At 42.0% G+C, this 23375-nt stretch overlaps 1 protein-coding gene and 1 pseudogene across 5 annotated transcripts in view; both read right to left on the bottom strand.

The window, feature by feature from the left end:
* PTPRA (protein tyrosine phosphatase receptor type A) overlaps positions 1 to 23375 on the bottom strand; it is a 184992-nt gene that overhangs the window by 25299 nt on the left and 136318 nt on the right. For all 4 annotated transcript variants that reach the window (XM_079945664.1, XM_079945665.1, XM_079945667.1 and 1 more), the window contains 4 exons: positions 22508 to 22581; positions 22158 to 22294; positions 9270 to 9360; positions 7706 to 7782 (listed from right to left, as the gene is read on the bottom strand). In XM_079945664.1, coding sequence (XP_079801790.1) covers positions 7706 to 7782; positions 9270 to 9360; positions 22158 to 22294; positions 22508 to 22581 — 379 coding nt within the window. The remainder of the gene's footprint in view (positions 1 to 7705; positions 7783 to 9269; positions 9361 to 22157; positions 22295 to 22507; positions 22582 to 23375) is intronic.
* Positions 2142 to 5885, bottom strand: LOC307198437 (proline-rich protein 13-like; annotated as a pseudogene). Its single transcript has one exon. The product of its transcript is annotated as a proline-rich protein 13-like (transcript).

The raw sequence follows: 23375 nt of genomic DNA, 5'->3' as shown, positions 1-23375 counted from the left end.
TGACAAGAGGGTTCTCCATTACAGGAAGTGGGAGACAAAGAAGTCAAGGAGCCTGGGGACGTCACTTAATAGATAAGGAGCCTCTGAAAAACTGACACTGGCAGTAACTTTCTTTACTGTTTAGTCATACATCTTTTCAACCTCATTGTTTAAATATAGTGTTCACTTGAGACGTCCCAGGTAAGTGAAAAATCATTTGACTTAAGGATTGTAAATCACCTTCTGCCTCTCTCAGACAGCACTAAGATGGGCAATGAGGGAGGCAACTTCATGGATGGGATACCATACCAAGGTGATGATGTGAAATACTAGTCTGCAAGGCAGTGGCAGAATAAAGGAGGGGGCCGAGTCTGAGAAGCCGCTTCCTATTCCAGCTCAAACAAGGGCAGGGCAGGGTTGCTTCCCAGCACTGGAGAAAGCTTTAGGCCTCAATATGGACATGTTTAGAGTTAACAATAAGAAGCTTGTTAAAATTTTTATTAAGAGGAATTCTCCAAAAGTTTTTAACCACTAGAAGATGGAAACTGATAAAGCCTTAATTCAGGATGCTGCATTCTGCCTATAGCACTAAACTTGTAATTAAAACTGAGAAGCTCTTAGAGTATGTTACGCCGTATAATACGCTTGCTTCAGGAGAAGCTGCGGCCAAGTTCTCACTGGAGCATGTGGGTCATGAATAGCTTAAAAGCACTGTTGGAAGGCCCAGCCCCAAAGTGCTTCCCGCTCCATCTTTACCAGTAGTGTGTTATATATCCCCCATGAAAACATGCCTACATAGTGATATGCTGACATTGCTCAACCAGTCAGGAATAACTAGAATGAGGCAAAACTACTGATTCCTTGTGTTATGTTCAAGGGAAAGATGAAATGTGGCTCCCTGGTTCCTGAGACATCTTTGGATTCTGAAAGTCAAATGCCAAGTTGGCTCTAGGTGGCACCTACATTCCTACCAGTTTAAAAACAAAAACAAAACACTTCCAAAGCCCCTCTATACCCTTAGACACCTCAAGGTGAGAGAGGAAGCTGGTCCTCCTAAGACTCCAGGAGGGAAGCCCAGTTGGCATCTGTACTGTCTATTTCATCTTCTCCTGTTACCAATGTCAGGTTCACTTTCAGACCTTTGTATTCTCCAAACCACAGAACCCATCCCCCGTGCCTACTGCCACCACTCTGTGGTGCCTGACACCACCTCTCTTCAAGATACATGTGTGATCTTGGTTCTGTGTGCAAAAAGGGCTTGGTAAATGATTGTCAGGGGGTGGGAATGGGGAGTAACTGTATATGGACAAGAAGCTTCTTTCTGGGGTGAGCAAAAAGTTCTAAAACTAAGAGGCAATAGCTAAAAGGTACAGCGTTTCTCTTCTGAGGTGATGAAAATGTTCTAAAATTGGTCATAGTTGCACGTATCTGTGAATATACTGAAAACCACTGAATTGTAAATTTTAAGTGGGTGAAAATTATGGTATGTAAATTGCATCAATAAAGCCACTAACAAAGTTCTAAAACAATTATAGTGATGACAGCATAACTTGGTAAACTTACTAAAAATCACTGAATTCTACATTTTAAATGTTTGAATTTCTGTTATATAAACTGTACCTCAATCATGTTGGGAGGAAAAAAGGGTTTCGTAAGTGTAACTGGCAGCTCACAACAAATGGCCACAATTTGTTTCAGCAAAAGTTATTGCCTGCCCCTATACTCCAAGCCCTAAGGACATCTGCTCCTTCTTTCCCACTGGATCTCTCATCTGCACTCAACCCCGTTGACCACCTAACACTTCTCCATGCTTTACTCTTTGCCCTCTGAGGTGCTCTTCTCTCCTGGTCTCCTTCTGTCTCACTAATGAGCACCTCTTGCCCAGTGTGCCTTGGCTGAGGTTTGTGGGCTCCAGGGCCCACTCTTTCTCTAATGACTTCAAAGGCCATGGCTTTGGAATCTCTCCCCTGAGCTCAGATTAATGATGCCCAACTATGCTGGATATATCCACATGGATTACCCTATACTCTTTTTTTTTTTTTTAAAACAAGAAAGGTATAGGTTGTTTTTTTCCCCCATAATTAAATTTGCACAGCATCTCCCCAAGCATAAGTATTACAAAAGAATGTAAAAAATCACATTTTACACATTTACACAATGTGTATAAAAAAATCACATGTCTTCAGCATTTAGCTCAAATCTCACCATCTTCAAAAACTAGATCTCTTGCAAAACTCATCAGCTAAAAGTTCTATCAAAGCACTGCGAAGATGGCCTTTGCTAGCCCATGGCAATCCTTCTCCCATTTTCCCTCGCGAGTTAGGGCTGAATAGCAGAGTGAGGCTCAGATTGCGGACGTGAGGTGGGGAGGGACACAAGGGCTAATTTTCCCCAGTACAAGACGGCATCTAAAGCTTGATGGGCGAGAAGAACTGGAGAGACTGGAGGAAAGGGTCCAGGCCCTGTATTCAGTCAGAGTCACTGCTGGAAGAGGAGGAATGCTTGCCATGCTTATGGTGTTTCTGCTTCTTTTTATGAGCGTTCTTCATTTTCTTCTGCATCTTCTTGTCCATTACCATTCCTGGTCCTACCATGCCAGGAGCCAACGCCAGGGTCAGGTGGTGGGTATGGAGGGGGGTAGGGACCTGAGGGTTGGCATCCTGGATACCCTAGCTGTGGCATAGATGACAAGGCCCACCAGGGGGAAAAGCTGGATTCCCCTGGGGTGCTCCTGGGGGAGTGGGAAAGGGGTCTGGAGGAAAGGTCGGGTTGGCAGGTGGTAGATGAGCAGGATTGCAACCTCCAGGGTACCCGATGTTAGAGGGCTGTGGATATGGCCCTGGCTGCCCAGCACTGGGTTTCCACATGTTCGGGTGTTTCCTCCAGCCCAGAAATGGAGAAAGAAGGAAACTCCACCCTAAATACACTCTACAGAGTATCATCCTATATTCTCTCATGTATTAGTCAATCACCATATCCTGCTAAATTCTACCTCCAAAGTGGTTTTTACTTTGATGCATCTTCTCCAACCCTTCTACCCTCACCATTTGTAGCACGCTACTGTAACAGCCCTCAATCGGCCCTTCCTAAATCCATGTTGCACACGGTAACCCGAGTGATCAATATACAAATGTGGCTATATCGCTCCTTGTCTTTAACACCTTTCAATGTTATCCCATTGCCTAGAAATCAAAACTCTTAGCTGGGGACTTCCCTGGTGGCGCAGTGGTTAAGAATCTGCCTGCCAATGCAGGGGACACGGGTTCAAGCCCTGGTCTGGGAAGATCCCACATGCTGCGGAGCAACTAAACCTGTGTGCCACAACTACTGAGCCTGTGCTCTAGAGCCCACAAGCCACAGCGGCTGAGCCTGTGTGCCACAACTGCTGAAGCCTGCGCACCTAGAGCCCGTGCTCCGCAACAAGAGAAGCCACCGCGATGAGAAGCCCACGCATCACAACAAAGAGTAGCCCCTGCTTGCCACAACTAGAAAAAGTCCACGCGCAGCAATGAAGACCCAACGCAGCCAAAAATAAATAAAAAACAAAAACAAAAACTCTAAGCTGTACTGAAAATTTGTAGATACTGTAAGGTGACTCAATCAGCACCCAGCCCCACCCACTTCTAGCTTGACTTTCTTTCTATAGAGGCTGAAAAACTAAAAGCTAAATTCACTAGACTCTCTTGCAGCTCAGTTCTGCCTAAGCACCCAGTTTCTTCCTAGCAGTCCCACATAAGACTTGGGATAGAAGTGAGCAATGTGAGATGGTGACTGTGCTAGGAAGATCTGGTCTTTGGGCAAGCATGGCAGCGGAAGCATTGAGTTCTTCTGTAGCACCTCTGCAGGGGTTTCACTACGAGAGTCATACGGGGTAGTTGGGTACATCTACGGCTGCTCTGTTCCTGGTGACTCTCCCACAGATTCTGTAAGTCACCCACTATCTTATAATAAACCCCTTCCTGTTGAAAAGAATAGACAGAAAGTGGACTCTTGTCATCTTCAACCAAGAACCCCAACAGACACACTTGACATTCAATGCCTTCTAAGATCGAGTTCCTACCAATCCCCCAAGCCTCATCTCCCATGACTTCCCATCTTATATCTTATAACTAAGACTACTGTTTCCAGTCTCTGACTTTGTTCATACTTCTCTTTTTGCTTTGAAGTTTCTGCCCATCTTTCTTCTCTTGAATTCAGACCTACCCTTCAATATTCAGCTCTACTGGCTCATCAGGTTGGCTGAATGTTTCTTTCTCTAAGTCCCAAAGACTCTGGGAATACCTCCTTCACACATGTTGCACACTAAAGGTTATGATCTACCTGTAGGTAGATCACACTAGGGACCATATCTTATCTCTGTAACCTTGGAGCGTACCCCCAGTGCTTACCACACAGCAGGTGAACAAAAAATTTTGACTGAATTTAATAAACCTAAATCTTCTTTAATCCCTGACTCTTACTAATGGTTAACCATAAGCTTTTTCCTGCTTTTCTATTTTCACTGAGTTCATAAGTACCTCCAATTTAACCCTCTTCATCTAAACTTTCATATTACCTATTAATAACCTCCAATAACCATCAAGCCTTTATAGGATGCCCTATTGTGAGCTCCAACTAAGCATGGCCAAAGGAGAAGGCTTGTTTCCTTCTAGTGCCTTGCTTATCATGACCATGAATAGACCCATCTTACTTGCTTACCAGCCTTAACATCCAACTTACTTTTGTCTGTCTTCACCTTCAATGTGGGAAGGAGCCAAACTGGTTACGGTGACAGACACTGCTGGTCACTAACTGAAAAGCTATTCCTTCCCTTTCTTTCTTGCCATCAAAACCATGCTTTTGTTCAGACATTTACCTTTCATTGGCTTGGAAGGTGGTCATTCCTCAGCCCCAGAAGGGTAAATCATGATAATTCTCAGCACCCTAGCCAGTGACTGGAGAGAGGGTGTAAGCATGTGATCCAATCCTGGCCTGCGGGCTCTGAAGGGCACTGTACCGGAGAGGCTTCTGAGAAAGGTCATGCCCCTAATAAAAAGAAAAGCATAGGGCTTCCCTGGTGGCGCAGTGGTTGAGAGTCCACCTGCTGATGCAGGGGACGTGGGTTCGTGCCCCGGTCCGGGAAGATCCCACATGCCGTGGAGCGGCTGCACCCGTGAGCCATGGCCGCTGAGCCTGCGCGTCCGGAGCCTGTGCTCCGCAATGAGAGAGGCCACAGCAGTGAGAGGCCCGCGTACCACAAAAAAAAAAAAAAAAAAAAAGAAAAGCATATGCAGAAATTCTCCACCTCCTCCTCCTCCTCTATGTTGTGTTTATAAGAAACGTTTGGAACTGCTGTAGCCGTCTTGTGAGCAAGAGACAATGCCAATAGGCTGAAGATATGAGTAGAAAGATGGAAACACCTGGTTTCTTAAGGATGTCACTGAGTCACAGACTCAGCCCACCCCAGAACTGCTATACACCTGCCTTTGGATTAAATGAGAAGTAAATGTTCCTGTGTAGACCACTTCTAGCTGAGTATTCTGTTACCTGCAGATGGCAACATTCTGATATTGCTATACTCTTCCATATAATGTTAAACTCAACCTGTTCCTCCCAACCACTTCATCATAATCTTTGATCTAAATCCTGGGACTCTTAGCTGGTTACTAACCTTTTTCCATTTTCCTTATCTATTACATCAATCATTTCTACCAGGGTTCCTTTCCTTCTAACTATAAACATATGACCATCACTAAGAAACATATACAGGAATTTCAGCAAATCCATACTCGTGAGGGTGCCTGCACTACTCCATTTCTGAAGTCCATCTGATAGCCTATTTTTTAGCCATGGCCCCTTGTTCTTCCATCTTTCTCCTTTTCCTATCCCAAGACTGCTCTTTCAATTTCTTGAGACCTAGTCCTTGATCCCTTCCTTTCTCTACTGAACCTGAAGCCCTCGGCTGACTACTCGAAGCAACAACTGACTTCCCTAGCCCTTTTGTCTGAGTACCACATGTTTTCTGCATATCACCAATCCTAGGGTACAACTGGAGAAAATCACACAACTGAGGCCCCTATATATCAAAGATTTACATCTTAGGTAGTTCCTCGGTGCAGCTAAACATGCTTTTTTCATGCCCTTTTCAGTATTCTTTCTTACTGACTTCAGTACTCTCATGTCACAGTCCCATCCTCCCTTTTCAGCAGATAACCTTGACTTTACTTCTTAGAAAAAACAGACGAGTTCCCTCAGCTTGATTTATTCACACCTACAAACCACCTCTATCTATTCTATATTCCTTTACCATCAGTCTCAGAGGAAAAAACATCCTTTCTTATGTTCAACGCTAATCTCTCCATGAGTATTCTTTTAAAAAAAATTGTGGTAAGGGACTTCCCTGGCGGTCCAGTGGTTAAGAATCCGCCTTCCAATGCAGGGGACGTGGGTTTGATCCCTGGTTGGGGAACTAAGATCCCACATGCTGTGGGCCAACTAAGCCCGCACACCTCAACTAGACAGCCTGCGTGCTGCAAACTATAGAGCCCATGTGCTCTGGAGCCTGCGCGCCACAACTAGAGAGAAGTCTGTGTGCCACAACTAGAGAGAAGCCTGTGCGCCACAACTAGAGAGAAGCCCTCGCACCATAACGAAGTTTCCCACATGCCGCAACTAAGATCCGATGCAGCCAAAAAAAAAAAAAAAAAATTGTGGTAAAATATACGTAACATAAAACTGATCATTTCAGCCATTTTTAAGTGTACAGGTCTGTGGCATTAAGTTTATTCACATTGTTGGGCAACCATCACCACCATCCATCTCTAAAACTTCTGCATCTTCCTCAGCTAAAACTCTGTACCCATTAAATGATAATTCCCTTCTCCTCCCTCCCTCTAGCCCCTGGCAACCACCGTTCTACCTTCTGTTTTAATAAATTTGACTACTCTAGGTACCTCATATAAGTGGAATTATACAATATTTATTGTTTTGTGACTGGCTTATTTCACTTACCATAATGTCTTCGAAATTCATCCATGTTATAGCATGTGTCAGAATTTCTTCCCCTTTTAAGGCTAAATAATATTCCATTGCATGTATATGCCACATTTTACCTATTCATTCTTCCACTGATGGAACCTGGGTTGCTACCACCTTTTGGCTATTGTGATTAATGCTGCTATGATCATGGGTGTACAAATTCCATCAGTATTCTCTTCATGCTTCAGTAGTCAGGCTTGCTCTCTCTAGCTCCTTGCTTGCTCTCTCTCTTCCTTTCAAACTCTCTCTTTACTGGTTCCCTCCCGTCAGCCTATAAAACATACTCAAGTCTCGCACACCATCTCTATAAACATTCTCTAAATCACCCCTAAAAACCTTTCAGTTTCAGCTCTTCTCTCAATTCATAGTAGACATGACTAACCAGACTTACCCGGAGTCAGATATTCTAGTCCTGTTTGGAGGACAAGGTGTGCTTTTGTTCTTAGTTATCTGAATAAGCTCAATAAAGGATTCACTGACTCTTACAGAAAAGTATACATTTAGGTTCAGATTTCTGCATGGGAAAATTTTGGGAATGATGACAGGTAAACATAAGAATACATTTTAAACTGTCTGATCTTTAAAAAAATTTTTTCAGTCTTTTAAAAAAATCAGACTCCTCCGGGAAAAACTGAAATGACAAATATTCCTTCTAACATGCAGCTGAGAAGGAATCAAGGAAATAATGAGAAAAGCTCAAGTTCCTTACATTGATGAATGAAGCATTGATGTAATCAGAATCTGGAACTCCTTCAACTGGTGTCAGATGGACTCTAGAATGGTCATCTAGAAAAAAAAATTTTTTTTTTCAATTAAATTCAATTTTATTTTTCACTGGTCCCAATGCAACCAGGCCAGTTGTGACATCTATGACTATGTGTAGAGAGACACACAAGTATAAAGTTGTCACTGCAGCACTATTTATAACAGCAAAAATTCAGACACATCTCAACCATCATTAGGGGACTAAGTTAAATAAATTAAGATATATCCATAATATGGAATAGTAAGCAGTTGATAAAAAGGAAAGTGAACACTTCTGTTTCTTGACAATTACCAGTACATATATCGGTACATATATATACCAATACACCAATACATTTCTCTATATTATAGTCATTTCAGGTATATAGCATTATAGTTCAACATCTGTAATAACTATAGTGATCACCACCACAAGTCTAGCTACCATCCACCACCATACAGTAGGAACCCCCCACCAATCCATTTCACCCACCTCCAACCCCCTTCCCCTCTGGTAACCAACAATCTGTTCTCTGTATCTATGAGTTTGTGTTTGTTTTGTTGTTTTGTTTTGTTTTTTTAGATTCCACATGAGTGAAATCATATGGTATTTATCTTTCTCCATCTCACTTATTTTCCAATATATATTGGGAAAAAAAAGAAAAAAGAGCAATGTATACAGCATACCAGTTATACTAAAAATATATAATATATATACATGCATTTATACACAAATAAGACATAAGTATCTGTAAATGCCTAGTACAGTGGTCTTTAATATATTATGCACCCAAAACTGCACCAGGAATTATTTAAAGGATGAGTTTTTAAAAAAAGCAATTATAAAAGATAAAGCAGGGCTTCCCTGGTGGCGCAGTGGTTGAGAGTCCACCTGCCGATGCAAGGGACACGGGATCGTGCCCCAGTCCGGGAAGATCCCACATGCTGCGGAGCGGCTGCGCCCGTGAGCCGTGGCCGCTGGGCCTGCGCGTCCGGAGCCTGTGCTCCGCAACGGGAGAGGCCACAACAGTGAGAGGCCCGCGTACCGCAAAAAAAAAAAAAAGCAAAGTTCAAACATTTTGCTCTCACATCCCACTAGATTATGCATATTCCATTCTGGAGACCACTAACCTAGAAAAATGTCTGTTAGGTTATAGATAAACTGATTAGCAATGGCTAACTCTGGGAAGGAGTTACGAAGAGAACTCTGAATTGGAATTTCTTTGCAATGAGCAACAAAAAACCCCCACAACAACCATGCACTTGCTGTCTGGTCTTAGTGAAACTGCTCTCCTTAACTTCCCAGAAACTTTAGGCCTGCCTTAAAAAACCTGGTCAAGCACCCCTACTGACTTTATGAGCACCTGGGGTTGCCTGGGGAGCCATAAAGGCTCTTTCAGTCCAAAGGCTTGACTCTATTCTTATTACCAGCCTTCCTATGATCAATTACAAGATTCTTTCCATCCTCAGAAAATCTGGCTACAGATGCAGTTTCAGGTTACATCCCAAGAAACCCTACAAACACTCACAAGGCAAGATGTTTACATATCGATTTTTTTCCTTGTTCTCCTCCTTGGAGGCAGCTTCACAGGTGGCCTGGATAGGACAAGCAGGGAGAGCCTGAAAGGTTAAGAGAAATTACAGAAGTTATTAAAAGGGATAAACACCAAACATGTAAACTGCTGCACCATACTCTGACCTGGCAGCAAGTTCTACCTTTTCTTAGGGGGGAAAAGATGTGCCCAGGTGAATACTTGCACCTAATACAGAGAGTGCACCTCTCTTCTAAATAGCTTCTAAGCTCCTTAGAGTTTGAATGCCCAGAGGGCAGAATGCCTTTCCTGTTACTGTAAGCACAGCATGCTCTTTATATGATTACTATGTGGTTAGGAGCATGTTACAATGCTGGGTCAAAATGGACCACCCCAGTATATGGGACTGGGGACACAACTGAAAGGATGGGCCATTTATCCCCATGCTGACCACCATGCAAAGCTGGAGATGTATCTCAGAGTAAACCACACAGGAGGGGTCTGGATGGTCAGTTGAGTTAGGAGCCTGACAAGGGGGTATGGCAGCCCAGCCTCTAGCATCATGTGGTAAGGAAGCAAGGACAGGTGAGTGGGTGAGAGGGCATTCACATGGATGCAGCAGTTAGGAAGCAGAGGACTTGGATGAGGTAACACTGAATCTGCAGCAGTTTTGGAGCAAATGTAAATCAGCTAGCACTGGGAGGTATGTGGGTAAGTATAAATGGTTTGACATGAGATAGTCTGGATTGTATGAACTTGAGCAAATCGGCCAAAGTTTCCCATAAAATTGGGAAAATAATACCTGCTACATAAGGAGTAAATAAGATAATCTCATGTTTGGCATAGAATAAGCATTCAATAAATTCGTTTTATAGGAGTAGGAAGCTAAACTTTATTATTTGAATTGTTTTCTTCTGTGTTCTATATATTCAAAACTAAGAAAGCAAAAAGAGAAATAGTTTAAAATTACAACCTAGACAACCTTCCTGATAAGTGATTTGGAAATATGTCTTAAAGCTTTAAAAATATTCATACCCTTTGACCTAGGAAATCTGGATTCTAGCCTAAATAAATAAAAATCTCTATGTTCAAATTATTTACTTCATCATTATTTAGAATGACCCCAAACTGAAAACAACCTTAGTATTCAGCAGTAGGAGAACAGTTAAGTAAATTATGGTTCATGTATTACTTTTCATTCATTCCTTCAACAAACATATAATGTGTACCTATTAGGTACCGAGTTAGGTACAGAGCAAACAGTGGTGAATCAAATCATATACACAGTTCTTGCTCTCATGAACAATGCAAACTTGTGGGTGAAAGACAGATATTAAATAAATAAAACAAGTAAATATAAAATTACATACCATGATAAATGCAATGAGAGAACAGGTTATTAGAGAAAGTATCAGAAAGCCCAAGGAATACCCCAATACAGATTAAGGGTAGGTCTCTATGAGGAAGGATGAGTATGGAAAAGAGTATTCCAGGCAAAGAACAGCATGTATGATGACCCAGAGGCAGGAGAAGGCTTGGTTTGTGTGAGGAAATAAAGTGTCAGTGAGGGTGTTATGTATAAAATGTTGCTGGTGGAGATGGCAAGAGGAAGTGGGAGGAGATGAGTTTTTTGACAAGGTTGATCACATATTTCTACATAGGTCCTTGAATAGGAAGTTTGAATTTTACTTTAAGTGCACGAGGAAACCATTCAAGGTTTTTATAAACTGCAATCCACTTTACCTGTTAAAGAATCACTCTGGCTGCTACATGGAAAATGGGCTGGGAGGAAGGCAAGTACAGAATGTGGAAAGATGATGGTACAAGGAAATAGATGCCTTTGAGATATATTATGAAGTCAGAATGACTAGATTTAGAGATGGAATGGACAAAAGTTGGGGAGAGAAAGAGACAGGAATGAAGGATGACTCTCAGGTTTCTAGCTTGGATAAAAATAATAAAAAAGATTAAGTAAAGGAAATGCCAGCCTAAAAGGAACCAATTTCGCCAGAAAGAAACAAGAGTTTTAAGAAGGAGCAAATATACTTCCTAGGAACCAGCAAGATAGTGGTAGGAGAAATTAAAGTGAAATACCCCAAGATAACCGGAGTCAAGGTCTCATAGTCCATCTACCTTCACTTATTCAAGAGATTTTCTTTTCAGAGTTAAAACCCTGGAGGTTCTGCCTGTTATTTTACTAAGAAAGCCAATTTCTTTAGACCCACTGCTGTCAATACATAAAGGGGAAAAAGGAGTTTCCTGGACCGGAAGATTGGAATTTCCCAGTTCACCCACAGTTTGCCTTCTCTTCACCCAGATAGGCTAGATTTCCACCTTGATGCAGGGCAGGATGAGATACAAGTTTTTAAAAGCCCTCAAGACTAATCCTGAGGCATTACTTTTCCTCTACATCCCTTGTCTAAAATGATGTAGAACAGATGTAGTGATAACAAGATTCTTGAAAATAGTCCTCAGGGTCAGTAATGACAATGACCACATCTCAAAGTCCTGTCAGCACCCCTAGCTCCCCCAGTCATGATGAAGAAAAATTATGTCTCCAGGTAGGCTGAGGCTCCTAAAAGGAAAGTTAGGAAGAAACAGGAGTCACTGTTTGACAAGAGAAAATAAAAGATTTGCTTTAGAGAACACTGTACTAGATGCAAAATATCAGATTAAAGAGCTTAGGTCAAGGATGAAAACAAGGGGAATCCTACTTTTAGCTTCTACTCTGAAAAACCCAGCCTTGAGAGCTGGGCAGAAGCAGCTGAACCAGAAGGCTCTAAGATGTTAAATTCTCCACAAACAGTAGGTGGCATCAAAGACCACTTCATCCCTTGCTTAGGCCTTTACTGGAAGCAAGACTCATTTTTTAAAAAGTGTCAGCTAAAAAAAATTTTTTTTCAATTTTTACAATTATTTTTTTAAAAAGTAAGTTCTTATAAGTTTAACCTGTAAGTTCTCTTTGGGCCCTTCCTCATCATGTGCTTTTCCCTCTCCTCTCACAAGTAAACTTGGAATTTTGTATTTATTATCCCCTTATTTGTATCCATATATTCTGTATCCTTAAAAAAATATATTTTTATTGTTCAGTCTATTTTTTGATAAAAATGCAATGATAAATGGTGACTTGCTTTTGTTGCCCAACATTATGTTCTGAAGATTCCACTCAGGTTGTTCCATGTAGCCAAAGTTCATTCATTTTAACTACTTTGTAGTCCTCCATTTTTAGACCATACCAACATTTATTTATCCATTCTACTACTGGTGAATATTTGGGTTGTTTACAGTTAACCGTCCCGCTTTGAGCACTAACTGTATGTGTTTCTTCATGCACATTTGCAAGAGTTTCAGGTATGACTATCTTTAACCTTACCAGATGAGGCCAAATTGTTTTTCATAGTAGCTGTACCAATTTACACTCCCACCAGCAATGTAAAGTATTCCAGTTATTCCGTATCCTTGTCAACATTTGCTACGGTCAGACTTTAAATGTATCAAATGTAGGTTTAATTTGTATTTCTCTGATTATTAATGAGGTTCACCATCATGTCATAGTTTACTGGTCAACAGGGTTTCCTCTTCTGTGAAGAACCTAGTTGAGTGTTTCCCCATCTTTCTACTGGATTATTTATCTTCTTACTACTTTGTAAAAGTTCTTTATGTGTTCTGGAAACTCATTCTTTATCAGTTATAAGTGTTACAAGTATTTTTTACCAAGTTTTTGGCCTGCCCCTTCATTTTCTTTATAGTATTTATTTATGAACAGAAGTTTTGCATTTTAATGTAGTCAAGTTGATCAATCTTTCCCTTTATAAACATTTTAAGTCTTAAGAACACCTTCTTATGTGAGATCATCGTATATTTTCCTACATTATTGTCTCTACATTTTTTCCTTTAAATTTCAGTGTTTACATCAACTGGGACTGATTTTTGGTATGAGACAGGAATTCAATTTCATTTATTCCCATGGGGTTACCCAATTGTCTGAGCTCTATTTATTGTAAAGACCATCTTCTACCCCAGCAAAACTACAACAGCATTTGTCACAAATAGGTTTCCCTTTACATATGAATCTGCTTCTGGGTTCTCTATTTTATTCCGCTGGTCAATCTATTCCACTGCCAATACAAAACTGTCTTAATTACTAAACTTTATAATGACTCTTTATACTGGTAAGGCGGGTCTCCTCACCTTGTTCTTCTTCTTCAGGAATGTCTTGGCTATTCTTGAATCTTTTCTCCTCCATATTAATTTTAGAATCAGCTTGTCAAGTTCCACAAAAAACCTGTTGGGATTTTTATTGGAATTGCATTGAATCTATATATCAGTTTGGGGAGAATTGACAACTTTACAATACTGAGCCTTCTAATCCATTGATCCTATTTCTTTCACTAATTTAGGTTTTTTTCTTTAATGTTTTCAACCATTTTTATAATTTTCTCCAAAGAGTTTGTAAATATTTTACTAAATTTATTCCTAGGTACTTCACATTTTGGATGCTATTGTAAATGGCATCTTTTAAAAATTATTAGATTTTCTGATTGTGGCTTATAAACAGAAAATGCATTCATTTTTATGCTGTTTTTGTATTTATCAACCCTGTTAAAATAACATTAATTCTAATAATTTATTTGATGAGTCTTTGGATTTCTCTGGGACAATAATCTCCTCTGTGAAAAAAACTGATTTTTGTCTCTTCCTTTCCAATCCGTAATACCTTTCGTTTCTTTTCTTGCCTTACTGTGTTAACGTCTCCAGTATAGTACTGAATCTCATTCACTTTAAAGTTTGAATCCCCTTCCAAATACTTTGGCCACAGTCACCAGTGCCTGAACACTCTGCTGTGATGGGGAGCCTACTACTTTCCAAGGCAGTTCCCCTGATCTTGGAACAGTTCTGTTTAGAAGGACTTAAAACCCAGATACACAATTTGTTTTCCCCTTGTACTGACTAGTGTAAAACCCAGGAGGTCAGCTGGTACCTTCTCTGCCCCTTGGAAATCCTGAACTCCCAATTCCCTGGACTGTTGAATTCTAAAGCCCTTGACATAGGTACTGATAATTCCCATAGGCCTTTGGCTCTGATATATTTATTTGGAGACAACTCATCAATGCAGAGACTATTCTGCCTCTGATTCACTCAGATGCCACACAGTTCTGTCACCAAATTACACATAAATGCTTCTTTACCTGGAAATCCAAGAATTAAGCTGTCTCTACTAAAGATGCAGGGTCCTGCGTGGGTTAAGGGGTTTCACATTTCACAATTCACAGATTATGACCGCCTCACAGCCTCTAGTTCTTTCCCTAGCTGTCTCCTATCCCCTTCATCTCAGAAGCTAACTAAAGTCTATTTATTTATTTATTAAACCTTAAACATGTTTTAGGGACCTCAATAAGTGGCTTTTCAAAGTGTTTCTTTTAAACAAATTCAGTGCTTCCTTCTGAGACAAATGCTGGTCAGTAAAATGTTCCAGCTTATAACTTTAGGACAAAAGTTCCATTACCCACAACTTTCAACCAGTGGGGTTTCATAGAAATGTTACACACTCCCCATTTAGTCTGTCAGATATCCGAAAACAGCTGTCATTTCCTATGCTTATTGTTTCTTCAGCTGTTCACCCCCACAGTCCAGTTTTTCCTCCAAAACAACTTCCCATTTAATGATATTCCTTTTCACAGAGACCTGACCACAAGACTCTTGGCACAGTTCAAGCTGGGGACACCAACTCTATTCTATATGCCATCTATACATTAAAGCATAATGGATACTACGCTAAAGCTAATAAGCTTGAATAGCTTTGTTTACTATATTAAAAAAACTTTTAAAAGTTTTTTTCTCTTCTTCTTTTTGGCTGCACTGCGAGGCACGCAGATCTCAGCTCCCCAAACAGGGATCAAACCTGCACCCCCTGCAGTGGAAGCATGGAGTGTTAACCACTGGACCACCAGGGAAGCCCCTTTTAAGTTTTTAATGTCTGCTTTTAAAAATGTTATTTAAAAATATGCTTGTTGTAAAAGAAAGTCAAATAATTCAGTAGAAAGTGGAAGTTCCCTATCATGTCTCTCCTGTCTTCTACCCGTCCTTGTAGGCAACCACTGCTCAGTTCACAGTATTCCTCCAGACTTAAAAAAAAAAAAAAAAAAAAGGCATTAACACACTCAAATGCAGACATACATAGATTTTTTTTAAAAAAGGGGATTATACCATGTAAAGTCCCCTGGAATATGTTTTTTCCCATATTTTTCTATGTCAACACATTTATTTTAATGACAGTACAGAATTTCATAATAGATGCAAGAAATTATTTAGCCATTCTGCTATTTGATAGATAAATATTTCCACTTTATTTTCTTTGCTATTATAAGTAATGCTACAATGAACATCCTTGTACAAATATATATTTTGTTTTCTGATAGAGTCCCATAAGTTAGGTCAGAGAGCATAAGCATTTAAAATTTGGTTGATACTGCCAAATCATCCTTCCAATGCTGTATCAATTTAAACTTCCCCTACCTGTGTGTAAGAGTTTCTTTATCCCCATACCCCTGCCCATACTTGATATCAATCTTATAAAATTTTAAAATCTAACAGGCCCAAAATAATGGTTAGTTTTAATCTGGATATCCGGATTACTAAATATAGTTGAGCTTCTTTTCCTATGATTATAGACCATTTGTTTTTCACCTCTGAACTGCCAATTTTTCTCCTGCAATGTTTACTTTTTTCTCACAGGTTTGGAGAAGCTCTATATATTATGGAAAATTCTCTGTCTACCTGTGGCAAATAGTTTCTCCCAGTTGGCCACTTCCTTATGGTGTTATTTTTCAGAGATGCTTAACATCTTAATATATTTATTATCTTTCAATCTATTCTATTCTAGCTTCTGAATCTTGTGTTTTGCTTAGAAAGGCCTTCCTCACCCCATGATTACAAGAATATTATTCTATGATAGTGGACACAAATTAGTGTATTTGTCCTATGTGTTAACTCTCCTCTTTCCTGCCAGGGCTGACCGATGCAAGCACAGTCACACCTGACCTACATTTGCTACCAACTAGTTCTCTTTTCCAGGATTTTGAAACCCAGGAAGAAGCAGAGGCTTCCCTAGAGGGCCCAGACCCACCAGAATAGGACCTGCTCTGTCCAAAGGCTGGTAGTCTATCTCATCTTTTGATTCTGCCAGCTTCCCCACTTCTTTGCTTGAGTTGACTTCTCTTGTTTTTAAGTAAAAGACCTTAACTCACTTAGCAGTTAGTAACAGAGAGTGGGGTTGTAGATGAGATACTGATGGGGAAAATACGGGTGATGTGAACCTGATTACCGAGTTCAGATGAAGGCAAAGGAACTGTCAACCAACTTGCATTATGGGAAAGCGCAAGCCACTCATACCTCACAACTGTAAAACAGTTACTTCATATTGGCTTGCAATCACCTGGGACATGCTCTAGCTGATGGTAAAGGAGTTGGGGGAGGGGGAGTGCCAATTAAAAGGACATGAGAAATGCTGAAACCAAGGAATAGGATTATTTCTGACAATTTTAGATAGTAAAACAAGAAGAAGCCCAGCTCCAAAATCAAATACTTATCTCCAAAGACAGCACAAAATTCAGGGCCCTTCTATGACTGTGCTATATGTATTTTGCTGAACCAAAAGTTAAAGTTTCAGAATTTTGCTGGTTGTTAAATGTTAATGCCAATGGAATTCACATCTTTCCTTGGCTGGTCATGTGAAAGACACGGCTTTAAAGTGAGATAATTGAAATGATGCAGAAAGGAAACAGAGGAGTTGGGGAAAGCCAACTTCTAAAAATCTCTATTGTGCTCTCTACTGCATCCTGCTTTCATGATGAAAACTGCCTCAAAACCCAGCTCTCATTGCTCATGGATAATCAGGATGCAAGCATAACACGATCTGGAGGGTAAAATACATAAAGAAGGTAGAAAAGCAAAGAACTAACACCCAGAAGAAACTGCAGGAATTCACTGAGTTGGATCACCAAAAACCATAGGAATAGCTGTTGATATACATTTTGAGGATGTTAGACCAAGGAGGGGTCTAATTCTAATTTTTGAATACGGCTAGATTTCTAGTTATGGTACGGTTATCTGAACTTCTGCAGTTAGTGTAACCGCTCAGGAAACTGGCCACGGTTCTAATGGTGGGGTGGGGTGGGGTGGCCAGTAGGAACCTGGACGGAATGCTGGGTTCAGCTAGGTAACAAAGAAAAGCCAGAAAGCCCTTGGCACAAAGTAGAGGAAATCAGTGTTACAGGGGATCCAACAGCCTCAACCTTCTCACTGACACCTTCATCATGTCCTTGATGCATGCCTCACTAGAGGGTGTACATGGGTGAGGAAAGCACCCGCATCTTTTAGAAGAAGGAACTGACTTCAAAAAGGGATTCTTGATCTTAGTGGGAAGAAAAAAGCCTCAGAGGCCACAGTTCACCAGGGCTCAGACTTCTCTGAGGTGGATAATTTGTTGTGAAGCTCCCAATAATGGAAATGGGAGGCAGCCAGCTCAGGTCAGTTGAAGGGGCCTGACTAGACTCTCATGCTAGAGAAGGGCTCCTTCTCATCCAACTCTCAGGCCTGAGTCAGTTCACAGACCTAGAACCCTTCAATGATGGGCACATGTAAGAAAGAACACTGCCACAGCACATCAACACTCCTATACCATGAACCTTTCTCCTCATTTTCCCTTAAGAATCTGCAGGCATTTACCACGGTAACCACTGGGTAAAGGCAAATACATCTTTTGGGGTCTACTGGGTTCTGGCCTTCAGATAACTAATTCCTGGGAACCCAGAATGCTATAATTTCATGCTAGTTTGAATGGAGCCTTTGTAGCCCAGGAGATGGAAGGATTTTTGGCTTGAAGTGGTCTCATGTTAGGAGCTACCTATTTTCGCAATGTATGGCTGGAATGGAATTCTACAGCAACGAGTAGGAATAACCACATTGGTCCCCTAACCCTTTGGATAGATACCATTCCAGTAGCTAGAGCAAATGCAAGCTGCTGGAGCAGTCATCTCCCTTTACCAAAAGGCTAGGTCCCTAGATGAGTCACAGAGCTCCTAAGTGCTACAGGAGACTTAAAAGTTGTGGGATAATGATGAGATAATCCATTTAGATGTGTGAGTTTAGTGATGGCATGAAGCAAGTGCTCAATAACTACTAATATTAGCTATTCTGATGCTTCCTATTACTCTCCATGCAAGTTACCAAACAGATAAGCTGACAGTTTTTAAGAATGTCAGTATAATGTCATACATGAACCATGTGGAGCTGCAGATTTGCAGTTGCTTTTCCAGATGTTATATTTCCTACAGATTAATATAACCCGTGGTACCTGGAATTTTGCTATTAATGAGGCAAGTACGCTTATTTTTTCCTTTATGATGCACAAGGACTACATGAAGCAGTTTCCCTTTCTCATGGCAGGAGCAGCTTCAGTGATAAATCATCTTGATCTCTCTCTGCTGTGAACTGGTTCATTGGGATTTTGTCTCACTGTTTCACAGGACATCACCCTCACAACTATATAGTGGCCTGCCACCTTGGCCAAGTTTTCTGAAAGGCAAAAGCCAGCAGCACGTCAGGATATCCCCTCCAACGTAAAGGGTAAGTTGCCACTCCTTGCCCCCACGCCCTCCCCACCGCCCACTTCAAAGAGGAGGAGTGATGCTTGCTGGGTCATTATGGATTTTGGAGACAGCATGCGTATACCACATGCTGGTGTCCTATTCTGACTCATTTATTGAGTGATCTGAAAAGAGAAGGCTCTCTAGCTGATCCAGGCCATAGAGAAATTAGCTCTGGTAGATTCTACGGGGCCCTAAGTGTCTGTGGTTCAGGCTGAGCAGGAGAATCATGATGAAAAACCTTAGGATTTGGGGACAAGACCATGATCCTGTCAGCAAGATTATGTTCCTAGCTTAGCACTGGAGTCTGGTAGAGACTGTAAGCCTGACCATGGGACACTAGATATCCATATGACGTCAACTGCCCGTCATAAACTAAGTATTATGTGATTCAATAAGCTATAAATTGGGACATGTCCAGAATTCAGCTGAAACTGATGTGTACAGAACGCGTGCCACACACCCACTCCTTCAATAGATTCCTCTAACTTCCTGATGATATTAACAGTTGACTAAAGGAGAAAGAAGTCCAGCCTAGTGTACAAATGGCTCTGTGAGACATGCTAGCTTATTCTGGAAGCAGATTGCTATGGGATAATCTACTTAAGGTATGGCTCTGAATGAGTATAAAAGAGAAATCCGTCTGGTGAACAGAACTTCAAGCAAGGTATCACACCATCCACTTCACTGGATGTTAGGATCTAAGCTGATCCCTAAGTAGTAGATAACTGGGACAAAAAAGACAGAAAATATTTATGCTCCATGTGTATGCTCACTGAATGGCACTCACTGCAAGAACCCAGGAGATGTTGGTCGGCCCTTTCCCTCACCACCCCAGTGCTGGCCCAATGAGCCCATGAACATAGTGGCCATGATACCACGGCAATTGATTGTCACAATACCTATCTGAATTTGCCTACCATGCCTCTTAGGAACACCACCCCTATCCAGGTATTCACTGGAATGCCTTATCATGGGATCTCAGGGAATCACCTCTAAACAAAGAACTCATTTCACAGAAAAAAGTACAGCCACCAGGTCACATACCCATCACCACCCATCAGCCAGAAGTAGCCTGCATCCTATTTAAAAAACAGCAGAGTGCCTACTGGAGACCTAGCTATAGTGTTGAGGCTGAGGTGCTATCCTGTGGGATGAGGTGAATGTTCATAATCAATAATGAGCATTAAATGGTGTTTTTCTAACAGCCAGAAAAAAGAGTCCAAGTTATTACCTTAACTCTTGCCTGGTAAATGGTCTTCTGCTTCACCTCTTGCTTCCCTCCCATCTATTCTCCACATTGTAGCTAGTGATTTTCTCAGAGTACAAATCTGACCACATCACTCTCCACTCCCCCAAGCCCTTCAGAGGCGGAGCAGATATGAGTGGTAACCCACCCACCCAATAAACATTCCTCCTTGCTACTAGAGCTCCCATTCTGTGGGTTAACCGCCTATCCTCTACATGACACTGGAATAATCTGGATTGGTCTCAGCCAGTTGCAGTAAGGCTATTTCTCCCTTGCTTATGACTAGTTTAAGAAGGAATATGTGACCAGGGAAGTCTCCAGAAGCTTTTGGGAAAGTTTTCCTCACGAATAAAAGGAGACATACAGGAAGAAACAGTCATTCTCTTCCCACTGGACCTTGTTTACCCCCATGTGGTGCCTAGAACTGGGACAGCCATTATTTTGGGGGGGGGGGTCACGCTGCATGGCTTATGGGATCTTAGTACCCCAACCAGGGATTGAACCCGGGTCCTCAGCAGTGAAAGCACGAAGTCCTAACCACTGGACCGCCAGGGAATTCCCTGGGCAGTCATTTTGGCAACATGAGGAAAGCCAGCCTAAGAGACAGGACTGACACATGGCTGAGTGGAAAGATATGAAGGAGACAGAGTTTAACAATGCCCAAGTTGATGAATTAGCCAACTCTGGAACTGTTCCTGTGTCCTTAAATCCATTCCCCTTTCCCTAATCATTACCACTTTACATCAATCTATCAGCGACTCTGGTCTTAACTGCTGCAGCCCCTAACTGTATTTCCTGCTTCTATCCTGGTCTCCCCATGGGCTATTCTCTAACCAGTAGTCTGAGTCATTTTTTCCAAATTACAAATCTGGTTGGTCTGTGGCTTCCCACTTCTCTCATGACGTTCTACAAGATCTACGGTCTGGTCCAGTCTTCTACATTTTCATCTCTTACTACTCCCTTAAGTCTCTGCCCTTCAGCCACTCACAGTCCTTCATTATTTTTTGAATGTGCCCTTCCCTCACCCACCCTCACTACTGACAGATTGTTCCTGATATTCCCAGTACCTGGAATGTTCCCCATCCCCCCTTCCCCAATGCCCTTGCCTATGATTAGGTCTCAATTAAAATATCATTTTTAAAGGAAGTTCTGAACTGGTGGACTGGAATAATCAACTGGTAGATTCACAAACATGTTCTGCTTCCTTGAGAGAGTTATAAAACATGCAACTGTAAATACTACCGAAGATGAGGCCTGCACTCTGCAGTCTGCCATGGTCCTCATTTTCCACAATGACCTATTCCTAATGTCTACTTAAGATACCCTGTGACCCCTGGCTCTAGACTCTAAAAGGCCACCTCTTTCATTTTTTTTTTTTTTTCGGTACGCGGGCCTCTCACTGTTGTGGCCTCTCCCGTTGAGGAGCACAGGCTCCAGACACGCAGGCTCAGCGGCCATGGCTCACGGGCCCAGCCGCTCCGCGGCATGTGGGATCTTCCCGGACGGGGGCACGAACCCACGAACCCACGTCCCCTGCATCGGCAGGCGGACTCTCAACCACTGCACCACCAGGGAAGCCCAAGGCCACCTCTTAATATAGGTTCCTATGCCTCTGCACCAGTTCTTCATGTTCTATATTGCTGTTTGAACTTACACAGCAAGTTCCCTGAGTGTAGGGACTAGATCTGCTTTTGCTCCCCAGCAAATCCCTGGCACCTTGCACATATCAGATGCTTGATAAGTATTTATTAAACAAAAGTAACAGATGCAATGATGAATGAATGGATAGATGGGTAGAAGAGGGAGGTATGGCAAATCTTTTTGCATTTCCTATCCATGGTCACATAGGAAAGGAGTCAGATGAACCTGGTAAAAAATTTCTCACCTCTTAACCCATTAGAAACCTGTTTTCTACCCCATGATTCAAAAGGTTTGACCTTAGGTCTGCCTTCCTCCCTGCTGACACACCAGCCTCAGCAAAGAACTCACGTTGAATTCCTCTCTGAAGAGCTTATTGTCATCAGCCATTCTCCGGTTAATCTCCTCTTCCAGCTTGTCCACGGGCAGGGGTGGATACTTCCTGTTGGTGCTTGGGGACCTGGCCAGAAGTGGTACGCTCTGGGGTTCTGCAGTGCATAAGGGGGAAGGTTGGTCAGGTGCCCTGGGGACACAGCCCTTCTCTGGAGACTAAATTAGGGGTTCTATCTCATTGGTCAGGCATCCAAAAACTAGGGCTGCTTTCAAGTCTCTTTTTTCCTTTCCTTTCAGATGGGGAAACTCCTATTTTCTTGATTTTTCTTCTCTGTGAAGGTTCCCCATGTAATTTAGGGGTGTCTTACCCACATCCTCAGTGCGGCCATTGGATAAGCGGAATGAATTGGAGTGGCTCCCAGCTTGCTTGTATTTCTTAAACCTAATGAGAAAATGTTCATAGTGAAACACTAAGCACAGAGTCAGGAGAGACCAATCATTGGCTTTGTAGCTCCACTTACTGATTCAGCCTTTTAAAATATCCTTTACCAAAAAACAGGCTCTTTTAGAGACAGGTTCTGCACACACGGAAGCAGCTCCAGTGGTGACTGAGCACCTCATTGTGCTCTTGCTCACCCTCAGCACACTAGAATCCAACCCAGAGAACCCCACAGTATGTTCTGGCTTGAATGGCTCCTCTGTGCAGCTCCAGTTCCAGGATTAGCTGCAGATCATAGCCACACCAGGTGGAAGTAGGATGCGTGGGTAGAATACAGTGGGGGGAGATAAGAGTATCAAACAAAAATCCTGGTACTTCCCTGGTGTAACCAGGGAGAAGCCCAGAGCTTCAGACTGGGTTGGCACAGGTCTGGCCACAAGTCTCCTGCAGAAAGGTGGAGACACACAACAAACTGTAGGGGTGTACAAGGTTTCCCTCTCTTTATCCCTGCAGAAGAAGAGAGGGAGCCCAGAGTAGCTTAAGCCAAAAATAAGGGTAGAGTTAAACCCAATTAGTCAGGGTGGAGACTTCAGCAGGAGGAGAACAAATGCACCTTCTTTTTCCCTCCCTTGCGTTTCCCTTCCTGGCTTTGGTACCTGTTTGAAGAGTAATACCTACAAGACCCTGGAAGAAAGTCAGAAAGAGAAACTCTGTAGCTCACATGGTTCAGTTCAGCATGCCTGAGTCAGGGGCCCTAGAAGGGTTTGGGGACAAAGCCCCAACTAGAAATAAAGTAG

The sequence above is a fragment of the Stenella coeruleoalba genome (assembly GCF_951394435.1).
Source record: "Stenella coeruleoalba genome assembly, chromosome: 15".
In the NCBI taxonomy this organism is placed as follows: domain Eukaryota; kingdom Metazoa; phylum Chordata; class Mammalia; order Artiodactyla; family Delphinidae; genus Stenella; species Stenella coeruleoalba.
The sequence above is the reverse complement of the archived record's forward strand: the minus strand, read 5'-3'. Positions and strand labels throughout refer to the sequence as shown.